Source organism: Sebastes umbrosus, chromosome 23, assembly GCF_015220745.1.
Source record: "Sebastes umbrosus isolate fSebUmb1 chromosome 23, fSebUmb1.pri, whole genome shotgun sequence".
NCBI lineage: Eukaryota > Metazoa > Chordata > Actinopteri > Perciformes > Sebastidae > Sebastes > Sebastes umbrosus.
This window is the reverse complement of record NC_051291.1, coordinates 21751799-21770020: the sequence shown is the minus strand read 5'-3', so window position 1 is coordinate 21770020 and position 18222 is coordinate 21751799. Positions and strand designations below refer to the sequence as shown.

The window sequence follows — 18222 nt, the reverse complement described above, 5'->3', positions numbered from 1 at the left end:
ACATCGGGAGAGAGATGTCTGTAACTCAGCGGATAATTTTTTTTTGAGGTGAATCAACTCCCCAGTACGAACACTCTAATAGCCTTTATTTAAAGGGATTAAAGTGTTTGTAACTTTTTAGATGTATAAATCACCCTGGTCGGTTTCCCATGTGCGCTCGCGTGTCGCTACGCTGTTCAGACTCAGACTCCAACACAAACTACAGTGAAGCACCAAAACCTCTTGGTTGTATCTAGTGAAGCTCGTCTGTTAAACAGTGTTGTCCGCGGTCGGAGGACGCGGGGGAGACCGTAGCTTTGGTCTCCAGGGCCGGAGTCTCTGCTGTACTCTGCTCCTCTGCTCTTCTGCCTGCTTGCCTTCACTCAGCTCACTCCACCTCACGTTCAAGCGCGCTCACTCCACACTGCAGAAGAGTTAGTTTAGCTCTGAGAATATCTAGTGAATGTACAGTGGACGTTTGTGCAGAAATAACTGCTGCAGCTCCTCCAGACCAACAGAGGTTTCCCGTGTCTTGTGAAGTGACGGAGCTCTGCAGCGCGAAACGTTGTCATCTCTGACCGCGGCCGGAGGGAGACACCGGCACCCGGTCAGAGAGGATAACGTTCGGGGCTGAAGCAGGAAAAGCCAACACTAGGATCAGCAGTGATTCATGGAGAGACCTTCGTCTGGTCAGCTAACATTACTGCCAAGCAGCTGAAATATAGAGTGATATTGTGCTTTTAGCTGACATGTGTCGCCTCACTGTGTTGAGAGTTGCTCCTTCATGTCTATGTAGAGCGAGCACAAGCGCGAGCCTGACGCTGACTTTCGCTGACTTAACGGCCACAGGTGTCGCTGTTAACAAGACATTTCTGATTCTTACAAAGAGTCCCTTTAAAAAATTACGTTTTAAAGTTGTAAAAAGCACTAATAGCTGAATCCAGAGTTATTTCCCTTCCTCCATTCATGTGAGTGAGACCCAGACCGAAGCTGGAGCACAAGCCGTGACGACAGCGTGACGCTGGGACCCCGTGACCGAGTCATGTGACCGAGTCAACGCTACTGCGCATGTTCCATGTGCCCAAGATCCGGGGGTGCATCCCAAAGCTCTTAATTGCATCCCCGTTTCCCTCACCTGCGTCTTTTCCTTGCTTCTTAGGATGCATGCCAAAGCTCTTAATTTTCATTTCCTCGCTCCTCGATCCTCGCTTGAACCGGAAGTTGTTCTGGTGCGCCATCTTGAAGACCGTCCCAAAGCTCTTATTTGTGCATCGAGGAGCGAGGATCGAGGATCGAGGAGGCTTGCAGGAGGAGCGATGAGCGAGGATACACCAGTGTATCCTCCACGGAAGTCTTTTATCGACCGACACGCCCCCTTATTGGATATCAGTTACTGATTGGACGCTGCTGCCGACCGGACTGATCTGATAACTTTACCTCTCAACATCACTGGAGTTTCATACCGGAGTGAAGACAGATCACAGATTAAACGTTTTATATTTTAGTTGTCTTCTGATTCACCATCTAGTTAAAATCTGTGTTAACTGTAGCTCTGAGCAGCAGCAGAAGGAAATGCAGTATCTCTCCTTCACACACCGTCAGTGAAGCAGCCTGACAGTCAGAGGGGTTTATAAAACCTGACAAACTGACTTAAAATAACTTTTTTCATTTATTAGAATGATTTGTCTTTTCATGATCTGTTATTTCCCCCTTTAACTTTTATTAATGAAACTATTAAAGTCAGAGAGAGAAGGAGAGTCTGTCTGTCAGCAACAAACACCTTTTACATCATTTATCCTCATTTCCATTCAGTCACATGTGGCTGATATCTGAACGTCGGGTTTGATATGAGTTACATCATTTACATTTTCCCTTTAGCCTAATAACTAATGTCCAGTGTTCAAAAGACACCATAGTCATATTCTGGGTTATTAAATAATTAACTCACAATCAGAATATCAATTAATACTGACGCTAATAATGAATAAATAATATAAAGATATTGTGCCAGTAGAGATGGTTCCTGGTCCTCTAAGCAGGACTCAGTCCACAGTAGAAATACAGACTGCAGCTGTTATTCATGTGCAGGTGTTTGTTAAACAGGTAACAGACTACAGAGAGGAAACACTGCTGCTCTGCCACTGAGAAGAACTGAGTGTCTTTATTAGTATTAGATCAGTTCAGACATAAACTCCATCTAAAGTCTCTACAGCTGTTGAAGTCGACTGACAGCTATGATAAGCTGCTGCTGTCATCAGAAACGGATGTCGCTTCATGTGATGCATCACAGGAAAGAACGTCTTATGTCTGTTCATATCAGATCATGAAAAGAAAAAACATTCTAATAAATGAAGAAAGTTATTTTAAGTCAGTTTGTCAGGTGTTCTAAAGCTCTTTCACTGTCAGGCTGCTTCACTCTCGGTGTGTGAAGGAGAGATACTGCAGGTCCTTCTGCTGCTGTTCAGAGCTACAGTTAACACTGATTATAACTAGATGGTGAATCAGAAGACAACTAAAATATAAAACGTTTAATCTGTGATCTGTCTTCACTCCGGTATGAATCTCCAGTGATGTTGAGAGGTAAAGTTATCAGATCAGTCCGGTCGGCAGCAGCGTCCAATCAGTAACTGATATCAATAAGGGGGCGTGTCGGTCGGTAAAAGACTTCCGTGAAGGCTGCTCTCGTGTATCCTCGCTCATTGCTCCTCCTCGATCCCTCCTCGCTCCTCGCTCCTCGGTGCAGAAATAAGAGCTTTGGGATGCACCCCGGGTTCTTCTCCAGACGGAAGTCGAGCCATTTAGGCTTCATGCACCAATAAGCGCAACTCTGATAGGAATGACCAGGGCCCCGCCTCCAACGCTGGATCCAGTTCTCTAAATTATAAATAACATATCATCAGCCGACATAAACATTATATTATAACTACTAAGTATTCAGTAATTTTCTGAATTTGAACCCTTTAAATGCAAGTTATATATATATATATATATATATATATATATATATATATATATATATATATATATATATATATATATATATATATATATATATATATATATATACATACATATTCTTCGCACACTATATTTTTCATACAATTTTCACTCTTTGTTTTTTCACATATTTTACAAATAATTTTCGGATATTTTTCTGGCAGATTTTACTTATATTTTTCCGGATATATTTCTTTTTTTTTTTTGGACAATTGTCACTATTTTCTTCACATATTTTACTAAGAATTTTCAGATATTTTTCACATTTTTCTGAAAGATTTTACTAATATTTTTCTGGATGTATTTCACATATAATTCGTACATTTTCCCACATATTTTTCAGACAATTTTCATAAAAAAAATCTTATATTTGACTAATAATTATATTTTTCACAAGTAAAATGTGAAAAACATTGTGAAAAATGTCCGAGAAACCTCCGAAAAGGATCAATGGAGCTCAATGGGTCAGAGGAAGAAGAGAAATCAGGCTGTGATACACACAACACTTGTTAGTAGATAAGTTCACTGTTGGTTTTTTTATGGGATTTATTGACTATAATTAAAATACAGGCTATCACCAGACTTATATTTTTCACGTTTTTCTGACATTTTATACATATTTTTCGGACAATTTTCAAAAATTAGTTCACATATTTTGCCAATAATTTTCAGATATTTTTAATTTTTTCTGACATATTTTACTAATATTTTTCTGGATATATTTCACATATTATTCAGATGTCTCACATTTTTTACAGATCATTTTCATTAATTTTTTTCACATATTTTACTAATAACCTTTGTGTATATATAAACTAGGGAAAAAAAGTTCAGAAACTTGTGTTCAGTTGATTATTTCTCTGTTGTTCCAATGCTAATTGGCATTGTATTTTACATGGTTGGAAAGCCTGTTTATTTACCTTCACAATGATGTCCAACTTGTAAGGATCATGCATTTGTGGGATGAGCAGCATATCTGAGCAGCCTGGCACCTCGTCCTCATGCTGGTCACCAACCTGGTCACACGTTTCTGTGGGATGGCGTTCCATTCCTCAACCAGGATTCATTGCAGGTCAGCCAGCGTGGTTGTGTTGGTCACTCTATCACGTACAGCACGCCCAAGCTGATCCCACATGTTGAATTGGGTTGAGGTCTGGACTCTTGGCAGGCCGTTCCATTCTCTCTACTCCCACATTGTGGAGGTAGTCTGTGATAACCCTGGCTCTGTGGGGGCGAGCGTTATTTCTTGGAGGATGAAGTTAGGTCCCAGATTGTGGAGATATGGGATCGCCACTGGCTGCAGAATCTCATCCGATATCTCACTGCATTGAGATGGCCTTCAATGATGACAAGCCTTGTTTTGCCAGTGACATCCTTGAGAGAACACAGCCACGCTGGCTGACCTGCAACGAATCCTGGTTGAGGAATGGAATGCCATCCCACAGCAACGTGTGACCAGGTTGGTGACCAGCATGAGGAGGAGGTGCCAGGCTGTTGTGGCTGCGTATGGATCTTCCACCGCTACTGAGGCTCCTGACGGTGGATTAAATGAATAAAGTGTAAAATAGCCAATATGTCTTGTTTGTTCCTTGTTACTGATAGAGAGTTCAATCATCCAATCCACCAAACAACTCAAAACAAGAGTCAACACCAACAGGAGAATACACTGTTTACCATTGACAGAGCATTTTGGCAAATTTTTCTTGGATGCTACCCACATAATCAGCTGTGCTGCTCATCCCACAAATGCTTGATCCTTACAAGTTGGACATCATTGTGAAGGTAAATAAACAGGCTTTCCAACGATGTAAAATACAATGACCATTAGCACTGTAACAACAGAGAAATAATCCACCAAACACAAGTTTCCAAACTTTTTTCCCCCAGTTTATATATAGATAATGTATATATATATATTTCTTTTTTACATTTTTCTGACAATTTATTAATATTTTTCCGGATATATTTCACATATTATTTGGACAATTTTCACTATTTCTTTGACATATTTTACTAATAATTATATTTTTCACAATTGAAATATTAGTAAAATGTGAAAAAATGAGTGAAAACATCTGAAAAACACAACAATGGAGCTCACACAATACTAGTTAGTAGATAAATTCGCTGTTGGTTTTTTGTTTTTATGTGATTTATTGACTATAATCACCAGACTTATACTTTGAATTGAAGTTTTTCCTGTAAAAGCCCGTGTGAAGAGAAGAACTGTGACCATGAAATAAGGACAATGTGTGCGACACCGCCGTGCGTTGTGTAAATCGTTATAATTGTTCTATTATCTTTACAAAACACTTTTGACACTAGCAGTTTAAAAAATTACATTTCCAAAAAGTGTGCTGATTTTTTTCCTTTTCAACCACATTATATATTTTCATTATATTTCCATTATTCCATAATGAAGAGGACGGGACAGCGTTTAGTTCTTCTTCTTCTTCTTCATCTTCTATGTGCATCGATAAAACGTCCCGTATATGTTTTTGTTTTTGTACAACGTCACTGTAGTTTTCTGTTTTCAGTAAGCAGAGAGATTAATGGAGCTACAGGCTCGCTGGAAAACAACAGTAAAAGTACACAGTAGAGAGAACACAGAAAACTTTGTTCATGTACAGATTTCCATCACCGCCACGTGAATATAACTTATTAAATAATCCGCCGTTCAGGTTTTTTATTCACCATTTCTTTTAAAAGTTAAACAGAAAAAAGCCTTTTACAGAAATCAAACATGCACGGTATATTTATTTATCTGTGTGTGTGTGTGTGTGTTTGTGTGTTAAAAACCATGTAGAGGAAGAGGAGAAGGAGGAAGGAGCTGAACTCTGAGCTGCACAATTCTGAGGAAGCCATTATTATATTTAGAGCTGAATTAATCGATTACAACGAGAATTAATTGACAAGAATTTTAATTGTTTTAAGTCATTTTTCAGTAAAATGTCAATAATAATCAAATTTTTCCAGCTGTTTTATATCTTTGTAAATTAAATATTTTGCGGTTTCGAGGACAAAACAACAATTTGAAGACATCATATATCTTAACAATTACTTAATGAATCCATTATTAAATACCTGAAAATCATAAGAATAAATGAACAAAAAAACATTCATGTGTTACAGACCAAAAATCCAGATAAACAGAAACAGATCAATCAGTTAGTTCATCGACAGAAATGTTTTTGATGAATTATTTGACGATTAATCGATTCTCTGGTTTTAGTTTCTGTGTTTTATATCTTTGTTAACTGAATATTTGAGTTTTTGGATAATTTTAAGATATTTTCACTATTTTCTGACATGTTATTATTGTTTCAATAATGGACTTATTATATATTAATATATTACAGCTGTCAGTTTTTGATCAGTACTTCAGTTTTGTTCTGTTTAAGATTTGCTGTTTTACTTCTTGATTTCTAATTTTTTTGTTTTGACGTGAAGATAAATTATTTAAATTTACAGTCGAGCTAAAATGATTAATCAATTAATCGATGGAAGGAAATTAATCAGTAGTTTTTCTCAGTTTTATATCGTTGAGTGAATATCTTCAGGTTTTAAATAAATAATACTGAACTGTTAAATACAGACATTTTAATGAATGTTTCTATATTTATTGTTTAGCAAACTGAGGTGCTTAATTTTAATTTATAGTTTTATTAATCTCTAAAATTGATTTTAACAAATAAAAAAAAATCAGGTTCAACGGTTGTGTTTTCCTGTTGTTTTTATTGTTAGTGTATGACTCTTCATTTATTAAATGATCATATTTTATACTTTTAGCTTTCACCATAAATCACCTGCAGCTTCTTTCGAACTGGAAACATTTTTAATTTTCAGGTTTTATAATTATGTTTATTAAATGTGCAGCTCTGACTGAAGTCCAGGTTCTTGGTGACGGATTAATTGAATTATATTTATTTGTATTTAATATTTAAGAGTAAACTGCTCAGATTAAAGGACAAATTGAGATTTTTCTCCAGTTTATATTAACAACACTCACAAGGCGTGTGTGTGTGTGTGTGTGTGTGTGTGTGTTCACAGCAGGATGGAGGTTTTAGGAAAATAATTTACTGATGCATCTCTTCTAGAACTCTAGACACATTTTTATTGGACCTTTTGTGATGTTCAGAAAAATCATTTTACAGACACTCAATTGAATCTGTCTATATCTATTTAATCTAATGATTTTTGTTTATGTTCCTGGGAGGTTAGTTTAAAGAATTATTGATCTCTCCTGTCATCAGAGATGGAGGATAAATTCTCCATTCTGTGTAAAAAGTGAAATGAGGCTTCAACAGTCTGAGTGAAGTTGTTCTTTTAGCATAAAAAGAAACACTTTTTGTTTCCACACACACTGTTTTCTTCCAGTTTGTTTCCGGGATTAAACACCAGCAGTAACGTTCACACAACTCCCAGGATGAAGACGCTCACCTGGTTTGTCTAAATCAGACTGTTGAACCTCATATTAACTTTAAAGGGATACTCCAGGTGTTTTGAAGTGTGGTTGTGTTAAGTACTTCTCCATAGTCAGTGTATTACCTACAGTAGATGGCGATCAGTTTGGAGAAACGGACAGGACTACGGGGAACTGAAGCTGTTATATTGCTCTCTTTAACGCCACCAGACTCCATTCACAAAAACAGTCATTTTACCTCTCAGAACACAGGAGTTGCTGGTCTACCGCTGCCTCGATCAGATAGTTAGTTTGTGTTATTGTGTGACTTCGGTGAACCGAATTGACCCTTTAGTCACACAATAACACACACATACTAACCGACCGATGTAGCGGTAGACCAGCAAGTCCCCTGTTCTGATGGGTAAAATGAAGAGAGCATAGACAATGGCTTCAGTTCCCTGTATTCATGTCTGTTTCTGCAAACTCCATCTACTGTAGGTAATACACTGACTATGGAGAAATACCTCATACAACCACACTTCAATCTGAACTATCTCTTTAAGAGGAACTTTAAAAACCTCCTTTTCTTACAGATTATTTGTGTCAGGAAGAGGCCAACGTGAAGTATTTTCTGCACATACGTCATGTGAGTGCATTAAGATAAACTTGAATAAATCTGTCCTTTAATGTTTTGTCCAGCAGGTGGTGCCATTTCACCACAAACTGTCCGTCTCCTGCTCCTCTGGGTGTGAAAACATGTTTATATTTTTAGATAAATATGATGGTTAATGGAGGTTTATACAGTGTGTGTTTGAACGTTTTATCCCTCGAGAAATTCCCACCAAAAAAAACCCAAAACACAATAAATCTCTGCCGCCATTTCATGTCCTCAAAGTTACTTCAGCTCTTTTATCATTAATGTATTAAACACACAAAACCAGCTGTATATATATATTGGACGTGTAGTGGCCTTTCTTTGGGGGAGTATAAACTGTTAATCGCTGCTTTTGGAGGAAATTATAGTAATTAAAGTGCTAAAAAAGTGATTTTCGTCAAATTTAAACGCTCATTTTGATCATGAGTTACTTTTATTTTGGAGGGAACAGTGATTAAACCATTTTAAATAGGATTTCCCATGCTCCTTAGCAGCAGAGGCGGCGCTGAATGAACAGCTGGGATTATTTAGAGCAACAGAGAAAATGTGTGTGTGAATATGATGTCTGCAAGCATGTGTGTGTGTGTGTGTGTTAGCCAGAAGAGCAGCATCCTCCGGCGGGCGTGGCTTGTGGTTCGTCGTCAACAATCTGTACGCCCCGCCTACTCGATGCTGATTGGCTGGCTCCGTTGCCCTTCAACCTCTCCTCGGCCTGAGCCGTCTCCATCATCCCTGAAAACACACAAAGAGTTAAAACACACCTCCAACATCCTTCAAATATCACGATTAACAAATATTTTATTATAGTATTATATTTATTTATATTCTTATTATTATAATTATTATAATGACCTCTTGTCCTCCTCCAACTACTTTAATACAACTTTTCAATAATTTATCTTCTATTTAGGTTTAAATACTTAGAATAAGTTTAAAGACACAATAATAACGTGGGAAATAAGAGTAAAATTATATCCAAGTTTGTTAATTATTTCAGTTCATCATCACCCAGTTTTTCCAAATCTAGTTGCCTAAAATAAACAATACTAACAGTTTATTTATGTAGACACACATTTCATACAAATGTTCTGAAACTAGAAAACCTAAAGAATCCGCCGGTACCAACCACGTCATACTAGCTTGTTGTGAAGGAGGTTAAATAACACTCCAAACACGGCGAGGAAAAGCTGTCATGTCCATTTTCAAAGGGGTCCCTTGTTAGTCCCCATAGGAGACATTTCACTGTAGTGAAACGTGACCTCGCTTTATAGAATGACCTGTGGTGACCTCTAGGATAATCACAGCCTCATGAAACTTTACAGCCACAAACTAGAGACCTAGAGCATTCAGAGGATGGATGGATCAGACTAGAGACCTAGAGCATTCAGAGGATGGATGGATCAGACTAGAGACCTAGAGCATTCAGAGGATGGATGGATCAAACTACAGACCTAGAGCATTCAGAGGATGGATGGCTCAAATTACAGACCTAGAGCATTCAGAGGATGGAGGGATCAAAGGTTCTCAGCTTTCAGATGATGTACACCACTTCTATGTGACATCTACTGTTGACCTGCTATCTCTCCCTAAAGACCCCCTGTAACTCCCTAAACAAGACTAAAACAGGTCTATTGTTTTAGAGGGTTAAACTACAGAGGGTTAAACTTCCACCCAGTAACAGTAATGATAAACGGCAGCTGTGACTGTTTACTGAATATTAAGCTAAACCTGTTTCATACATTGTAAAAGTTTCATGTTGATTTAATTCCTGCATCATTCTCTTTATTTCGCTAAATAAATAGAGTGAAATCCATCTTCTCATCTGACTCTGTTACAGCAAACACAACGATTTCCAAAATGTTCCTTTAAAATCCCCCAAAAAAGAAAGTGCAGATAACATCCGTGTGAGGTGCAGTCCCAAAATAAACCCTTTATCAGATCAAAATATTCCTTTAATAGATCTCGTTAATCTCATTATCAATGTGACTTTGTGGAAACATTATGATATTAACTTGATCTCAAACCATCCGGCTCTAATGTCCATATTATATTATATTAAATTATATTATATGTTTGCAGAGTGTTTCATGTGTCTTACGTTTACAGAGGTCCAGGAAAAGCTCCTCGATGCCTTTATTTAACTTGGCTGATGTGTGGTAATGTTTGGCTCCCACCGACTCGGCATAACTACATAGAAACAGAGAGATAACGAGCACGCTTACATAACACCATCATCATTATTATCATCATCATCATCATCATCATCATGGTGTTTTGATTTGTTTTACCTCTCAGCGTCTTCCACTGAAACATGTCTGTCTTTGTCCAAATCAATTTTATTACCTGCAGAGAAAAATAAAGCAAACACATTCAGTCAAACGTCCCGATTCATTATTTATCAGCTCATTAAATCAAACACAATTCATTTTGTATTCATTTCTGTATAATAGTTGAATATATACAGAGCAGGAAATACAAAGAATAAAGATATCATCGTATCACAACAAAACAAGTCATTTTAAAAATGTGAAAAACTTCTTGTGTCCCATTTCTGCTCATGAGAAGTCATTTTAATACAAATATTTGTTTTCATGCATTATAATCCATTATAAAAACACTTGTCCATCTAATGCCACAGACAGACTTTATTCACAGACTGTTGGCTTTTATCACCACCTTCCACATCAATATTAATAATAATAATAATAATTATCTTATATAATAACTCCTCGTGAGATGGTAAATTAATACGTACAGTCTCTTGAATTATTACTATCAACTGATTATTGTGTATTCTTATCATGTCAATCATATCAACACAAGTTATTTCAGAGGAAAATGTAATAATTCTGCACTGAAAACTAAAATTATTCTGTCAAAGATGTGAGATGCTGCCTGATAGGACGGCGTAGTAGGACAGCTTAGTAGGATGGCTAAGTAGGGCCATTGTAGGTAAAAATGAAAAAAAAAATATTATATATATATATATATATATATATTTAAATACACAGAGCCGGAGAAGGGGATATTATTCTGAGAAAAAAAACTTCGAATTTTTATTAATTAATTTAAAAAACTCTGGAAAATTGTTTGTTTTTAGCCTCACTTTGCAAGGTTGGATCAACCTCATGTTTTGTATTATGTCTGCAGTGCACAACCTAATTAATTAAATTATACTTTGCAATCGGATTTAGCAAAAAGGAAATACTCATGATTTTAGCCCAGAATATCATCATCATATCAACATATTATATTATCATAAGCATCCGGACCTTTTAGAGACATTACCGTGAACTGGACCTATTGAGAAGAAAACAACAAACTGCTTTATCTCGTAAATGTATCACTTTAAATTTAGACTTAAAGGAAAAAAACTCTGATATTCTCTGACATTAAAAGGTAGGGTTGGTAAAGATTTTATAATATTTTTTTTGTTATATTAGTTATATTTGGTTGTTTATATTGTTGTATTAGCAATCATTAAATCAAATGATCTGATTTGTCATAAGTTTACCACTTTTATCTTGGAAATTCTGAGTCTTTTTTATTTTTTACAGCCCTAATACGCCATCGTAGCCCGATACTTCATGTTATCGAAGCTAGAGTACGGTGGGTTTATTAGAGCTTGTTTCATGACCCATAGTTAATATAAAACATTTTGATTAGTGAAGAATTAAACCGCTGAAAACAAAACTTGACTTTTCAGCCGATGTGCTGAATATTTCTATATTTTGAAGTAAACTAAAAGCTGAACTGAGTTCAACAGGTGTATTAACAAACCAACAGCTCAACCACATGCAGAATAAAACAGTCTCAAACTTCACTGTTGTAGAAGACGTCCTCATGTTATTTACTACTTCTCTATCAAAAACACCAAAATGACATTATAAAACAGCAGATTTCATAACTGCAGCTTTCCCACAGTATGAACTGGTCCAAACACATGACGACCAGGACATCAACAACATAATCCACTTAAAATACTTCGGAAAACTTCCCTCATGAAGCCACGCAGACATATAAATTCGTATTTAGAAGCTATGGAAACAAGACCAACAAACAATCCTTTCTGTCACGCATGAATCCAAACCCCTCTTAGATAAAATAACTTTTCAGAGATGGAAAATCCTGTGTCAGAGTGTTATAGATTAATGTGCAGTCTTTGGGCGTCTGATAATTTACAACTTTAATCTTGGAGTTTTTTCTCGGATTATTACCCCCCTCTCTTGTCTCTGTGTTTATTTGGCTCTAATACGCCGTCGCAAATACAACTGTGAACCTGTTACCAGACGTTTCCAAACTGCTAATCAAATCTGTATTTCATGATCACAACATCTTCTGATAAGATAAATAAAAGTTAATGACAACAGATGGTTTGTGTGATCGACTGTATTGACTTTTAAAAGTGAAACTGACGTCTTCTTAACTTTCCTGCTACACACACGGCAGGTCTCCTCCGTCGACCATCTGCTATATCGTCGACACAAAAAAAAAAAAGCCAAGATGGCGTTTTATGATTTATCAACTCTGGAGAGCATTTTATGGAGCTCAGTTTTAAGGTGAGACGAACGCTAAATCAGAGAGGAAAAGATGTAGTTTTAAATGTAACCGGCTCACGATGGATGAACTCTACGAAACAATAAAGATTCACAGCTACAACTTGCCTTTTGCTGCCAATAATCTTTTATCTGGAACTCATGGCTTCATTACTGAGAATAAAAACTGTGTTCATGTTTAGTTTTAATCCATTTATCCAGAGATAATAATATAATAAGGAACTGTTTGTGGTAATCAGGCTCATTAATAACTACGGGAGCACTCTGCTTTTTGTTGTTGATGCTCTAAAATGTTCAGATGAAGTAAATGTTTCATTGGATTGATATTATTTCTGATAACTTACCTACTATACATAAACAAATCTCGTTCCCCAACATTTTCCGCAACTCTTTCACCCAGTTCTTCACCTGCAACCACAGAAACAAACAATTAGACATTTATATTCACAAATAATGTTTTACACCAAAAGGAGAAAACAGGAGGAGAGAATAAAAAGATGTGAAGTGAAGACGAGAAGAAGGAAAGTTAAAAGGAGAAAAAAAGCATAATTACACATTTGAGAAGATGGACAACAAAGACATTGACATTTTTGATAACAAATTTAACACAATTGACGTTTAACTTTCTGTCGATGGACTGATCGGTGAGTCCAGTGTTCATTTCAGCTCTACAAAGTGTTATATATATCAAATATGGCTGTTACATTTTTAATCAATATGCTATTGAAGCCTCAATACTAATAAATAAAAACTTATAGTTACAGTACCTTAGTTTGAAGAATATATATCACGTTTTTACTGCAAAAATACCCCAAACTTCTTGTTCAAACTTTCAAAAGCTGTCCAAGAGCACGAAGAAGTACTCCGATCTTTTGCTGAAGTAAAAGTAATAATACTACCTCCTGCATTCAAAATCTTACTGAAGTAAAAGTACAAAAGTAAAAGAATCAAAATATACTGAATGTCCAAAAAGTAAAAGTACTCAATATGCAGAATAATCTATCTTATGTTATTGTATTATAATTGATTGATGCATTAATGTGTTCATCACTTTAATGTTGCAGCTGGTAAAGGTGGAGCTACTTTTAATGACTTTATATACTGATGGTAGTTTAATCTATAATAATATAGAATTTATTAGTTGATTATATTTTGTTTTAATAAACTTAATGTGTAACTACAGCTGTCAGTTAAATGTAGTGAGTAAAAAGTACAATATTTCCCTCTGAGATGTAGTGGAGTAGAAGTATAAAGTAGCATAAAATGGAAATTCTCCAAGTAAAGTACCTCAGAATTACACTTAGTAAATGTACTTAGTTATTTTACCACCACTGCAACAAATAAAAAGTTGTCCAATGCTCTGATTCTACAGACTCTTTTCAGTAAATACTCTAAAAGTATTAGTAAAACATGAGATTAATACAAGCCCCTACTATTATAGAACAGTAGAACAGCATTAGACTCGTGTAAACCTCCAGTCATGTTGAGTATTTACCTTCTGAAAGGAGTCTTCGTCTGTGACGTCGTACACTAGGATGGCTCCATTGGAGTCTCTGTAGTAGATGGGACCTAACGCATGGAAACGCTCCTGACCTGCTGTGTCCTGAAAAACACAAAAACACACAATAAAGTTCATATTTGTACCGTAAACTTTATGTTGGTGCCATGTAAACATCAACAGAGACAGCTGTGGCTCTCACCCATATGGCCAGGTTCACTCTCTTTCCTGTGATGTTGAGCTTCTTTGTGAGGAAGGACGCCTGCAGACGAAGAGGATGACACAATGATTTCAATTCAGTTTTTAATAATTATTACAAATCAGGCTAAAACCTTAAACACTTTGGCATTTCAGTACTTCAATATCATGTCATTTATCGGCCAATATATTGATTCAAAAATTCTCCATTCAAAGCTGTTTTTTTTTCTGTTTCCCTTCAATGCTATTTAGTGAAAATTGATTAAAAAGTATTTTCTACAAGACGGTTTGTGATGCAAACAAAAACAATCCTACTGGAGAGATGCTATTTAATACTTTTTAAATACTTTTCATTATAGCATATCTCTTACAGAGAGTGAGGTGATACCGTCATGTTTTTGCTTTGGTCCAGAGTGAAATATCTCAACAACTATTGGAAGGATTGTCATGAACAAATATGTTTCCATGATGATAAATCCTACTGACTGGTGATGCTCTACTGACTTTTCCTCTAGCGCCACCATCAGGGCAACATGTTAATGTGTCCAACACTTTGGTTTATGACCAAATACCTGCAGACCTAATGACATTCATCATGGACTCTGTAGCCGCATCCCAAAGCTCTTAATTGCATCCCCGTTTCCCTCACTTGCGTCTTTTCCTTGCGTCTTAGTCCCACCCACCAGGGACGCATGGACAGACGCAAGGAAACCATGCGAGGACAGAGGAAACGAGGAAATACGATTTAAGAGACATGAGACGGTCGTTTCCTCTGAAGCGTCACGTGAAGCGATGTCCGTTTCTGATGACAGCAGCAGCTGATCACATCTGGATCAGCTGTTTATGTCTGAACTGTACTAATACTAATAGAGACAAGTGCAACCTGCAGTCTGTATTTCTACTTTGGACTGAGTCCTGCTTAGAGGACCAGGAACCATCTCTACTGGAATAATATCTTTATATTATTTATTCATTATTAGCGTCAGTATTAATTGATATTCTGATTGTGAGTTAATTATTTAATAACCCAGAATATGACTATGGTGTCTTTTGAACACTGGACATTATTTATTAGGCTAAAGGGAAAATGTAAATGATGTAACTCATATCAAACCCGACGTTCAGATATCAGCCTCATGTGACTGAATGGAAATGAGGATAAATGATGTAAAAGGTGTTTGTTGCTGACAGACAGACTCTCCTTCTCTCTCTGACTTTAATAGTTTCATTACTAACAGTTAACGGGAGAAATAACAGATCATGAAAAGAAAAAACATTCTAATAAATGCAGAAAGTTATTTTAAGTCAGTTTGTCAGGTCTTATAAACCCCTCTCAGTATCAGGCTGCTTCACTGGCGGTGTGTGAAGGAGAGATACTGCAGGTCCTTCTGCTGCTGCTCAGAGCTACAATTAACACAGCTTATAACTAGATGGTGAATCAGAAGACAACTAAAATATAAAACGTTTAATCTGTGATCTGTCTTCACTCCGGTATGAAACTCCAGTGATGTTGAGAGGTAAAGTTATCAGATCAGTCCGGTCGGCAGCAGCGTCCAATCAGTAACTATTATCCAATATGGGGCGTGTCGGTCGGTAAACTAAGATGGTAAGCATTATTAGATGGGAAACACCTACTAAACATCAGCATGTTAGCAACATATCAGACATCAGAAACTAATAAATCCACTAACTGAAGGATTATTATCTGTCAGAGCTGCTGACTCTGACGTCTCCTCCACCACACCTTCCTCAACGTGGTCACATGATTGTCTTCACGGTGATGTGACCTTTGACCTCATCACTGTTTGTTGGACTGTTATTAGTGGATCACACGTGCAGGATTAACATACTGCTGTGCTTACTTTTAATCTCTCTGGAGTGAAGCGACGCCTGAAAAACTCTGAAGTAAAAACTTTATCTAGGAAGAGAATATAAATGATTATTCATCTTCTATATAATATGTCGGTCAAGCCTCAAAAGTTATGGTCATTTTAATATTTATAGTAAAGATAAGACTATAGATAATCCAACATTTTAAAAATACTACTATAAACTACTACTATTTTAGCAATTAGTATACAAGAAATCAGTGTACTATGAATTATTGTGTAATAAACAGACATCATAAGAGACGTACGGAAATTATTCCTGTGTCTCTATTTATTTATTTATTTTTGGTTCTCGGAGTGGTTATAAGAGTTATATATTTTAATATTTGTTATCTTATTTTTTGGTTCTCAGAGTGTTTATAAGAGTTATATATTTGTAATATTTTTTTTACTATTTATTTTTTTGGTTCACGGAGTGGTTTTAAGAGTTATATATATATATATATATATGTAATATTTTTTAATTGTATTTTTTGGTTCTTGGAGTGTTTTTAAGAGTTATATATTTGTAATATTTCTTACTATTTTTAAATTGTATTTCTTGGTTCTTGGAGTGTTTTTGAGAGTTATATATTTGTAATATCTTTTACTATTTTTAATGTATTTTTGGTTCTCGGAGTGGTTTTAAGAGTTATATATTTGTAATATCTTTTACTATTTATTATTTTATTTTTTTGGTTCACGGAGTGGTTTTATGAGTTATATATGTGTAATATTTTTTAACTGTATTTATTGGTTCTTGGAGTGTTTTTAAGAGTTATATCTTTGTAATATTTTTTACTATTTTTATTTAATTTTTTTGGTTCTCTGAGCGGTTTTAAGAGTTATATATATATAATTCTTTTTACTATTTTTTATTTTATTTTTTGTTTCTCTAAGTGGTTTTAAGAGTTATATATTTGTAATATTTTTTATTATTTTTGGGGCTGCGTATTTCATTTCTGTTGGGTGTTACATTGAGAGGAAAATGGTGTCTTAAAATCATTAAGTTTTGACTGAGATGTTGCTCTTCATGCTGCCATTTCTACAGTGTGAACGTACTCAAACTCAAGATAAAGTTAGATTTCATAGACGATATGAACTCAGGACAAAATGTCAGACATGATTTAATTATTAAAACGTGTTTGTGATCAGTTTTGGGTTCTTTAAGAATGTCTGAATCCCATTTAAAGATCAAGATAATATCATGAATGCTGCCATCGCTTAGTAGATTAGTGTCAACCAAATAAATCAAACTGACTATCCAGTACAAAATATCCTGTATGATAATATTGTAAACCAATAAGATTCTGGTAAAGATAATTCTGCTTTTCATACTCTCATAAGAGAAGAAAGTCAACATGAGATGGTTAAAAAGAAAGAAGACAAAGATTCAGTGAGGAAGCAGCAGAGAGGAGATAAGAATATATTTATATTTTCAGTTCCAGACAGACGACAGTTTGCAGGAAGGAGGTGAACAAAAAATAGTATTTCTTTGAGGAAAAGTTGATCTAAAAAAACATTCAATACAAGCCGAGAAACAGTCGCAGTAAAACAAAGTGTTCTAAATCTAGTGTGAACTCTTATGGAAAATTAAAAATGTATAAACTTTACTAGGTCCGTCCTCGACCAAAGAAATTCTTAGTCGACTAACACGTATGATTTTGACTGATCGATTGGTTGATTTAATCGTAAGATCTGTAAAACTGAGTTTCTCCACAAAGAATCACACACAGTAAACTAAAATACAACACTTGATTTAATGCACTTAATTACATTTCAACTCTTCGTGTTCTGCATCATTTTCAGGTCTTTAATGTGCAACGTCTCACTTTGGGCCTCAAAACATCATCAGTTTCATTTTAGGCTGTAAACTGTTTAAACAGCTCTGATAAGAAGGTCAAAGTCCGTCTGGGTTAAAGGTTGACTTCTCTGATTTATTGGACGGTTCGTGGGAAAAGTGAAATTCAGGGTCCAGATTCAGATTCAACGTCAACAACAGAAAGACTCTGAAGGCTCAGAGACTCAAAGAGAAGGAATATAACAGTGTGTTTTCATGTGTGAAT

At 35.8% G+C, this 18222-nt stretch overlaps 1 protein-coding gene across 1 annotated transcript in view; it reads right to left on the bottom strand.

Moving 5' to 3' along the window:
* Positions 1-5242: 5242 nt before the first annotated feature.
* The window catches only part of rab21 (RAB21, member RAS oncogene family), a 22948-nt gene continuing 9968 nt past the window's right edge, over positions 5243-18222 (bottom strand). The window contains exons 2-7 of the mRNA XM_037760497.1: positions 14293-14352; positions 14088-14195; positions 12937-13000; positions 10325-10379; positions 10135-10223; positions 5243-8768 (exon numbers count right to left, since the gene is read on the bottom strand). Of these exons, the coding sequence (XP_037616425.1) occupies positions 8629-8768; positions 10135-10223; positions 10325-10379; positions 12937-13000; positions 14088-14195; positions 14293-14352 (516 nt within the window). The 3' untranslated portion in view covers positions 5243-8628. The remainder of the gene's footprint in view (positions 8769-10134; positions 10224-10324; positions 10380-12936; positions 13001-14087; positions 14196-14292; positions 14353-18222) is intronic.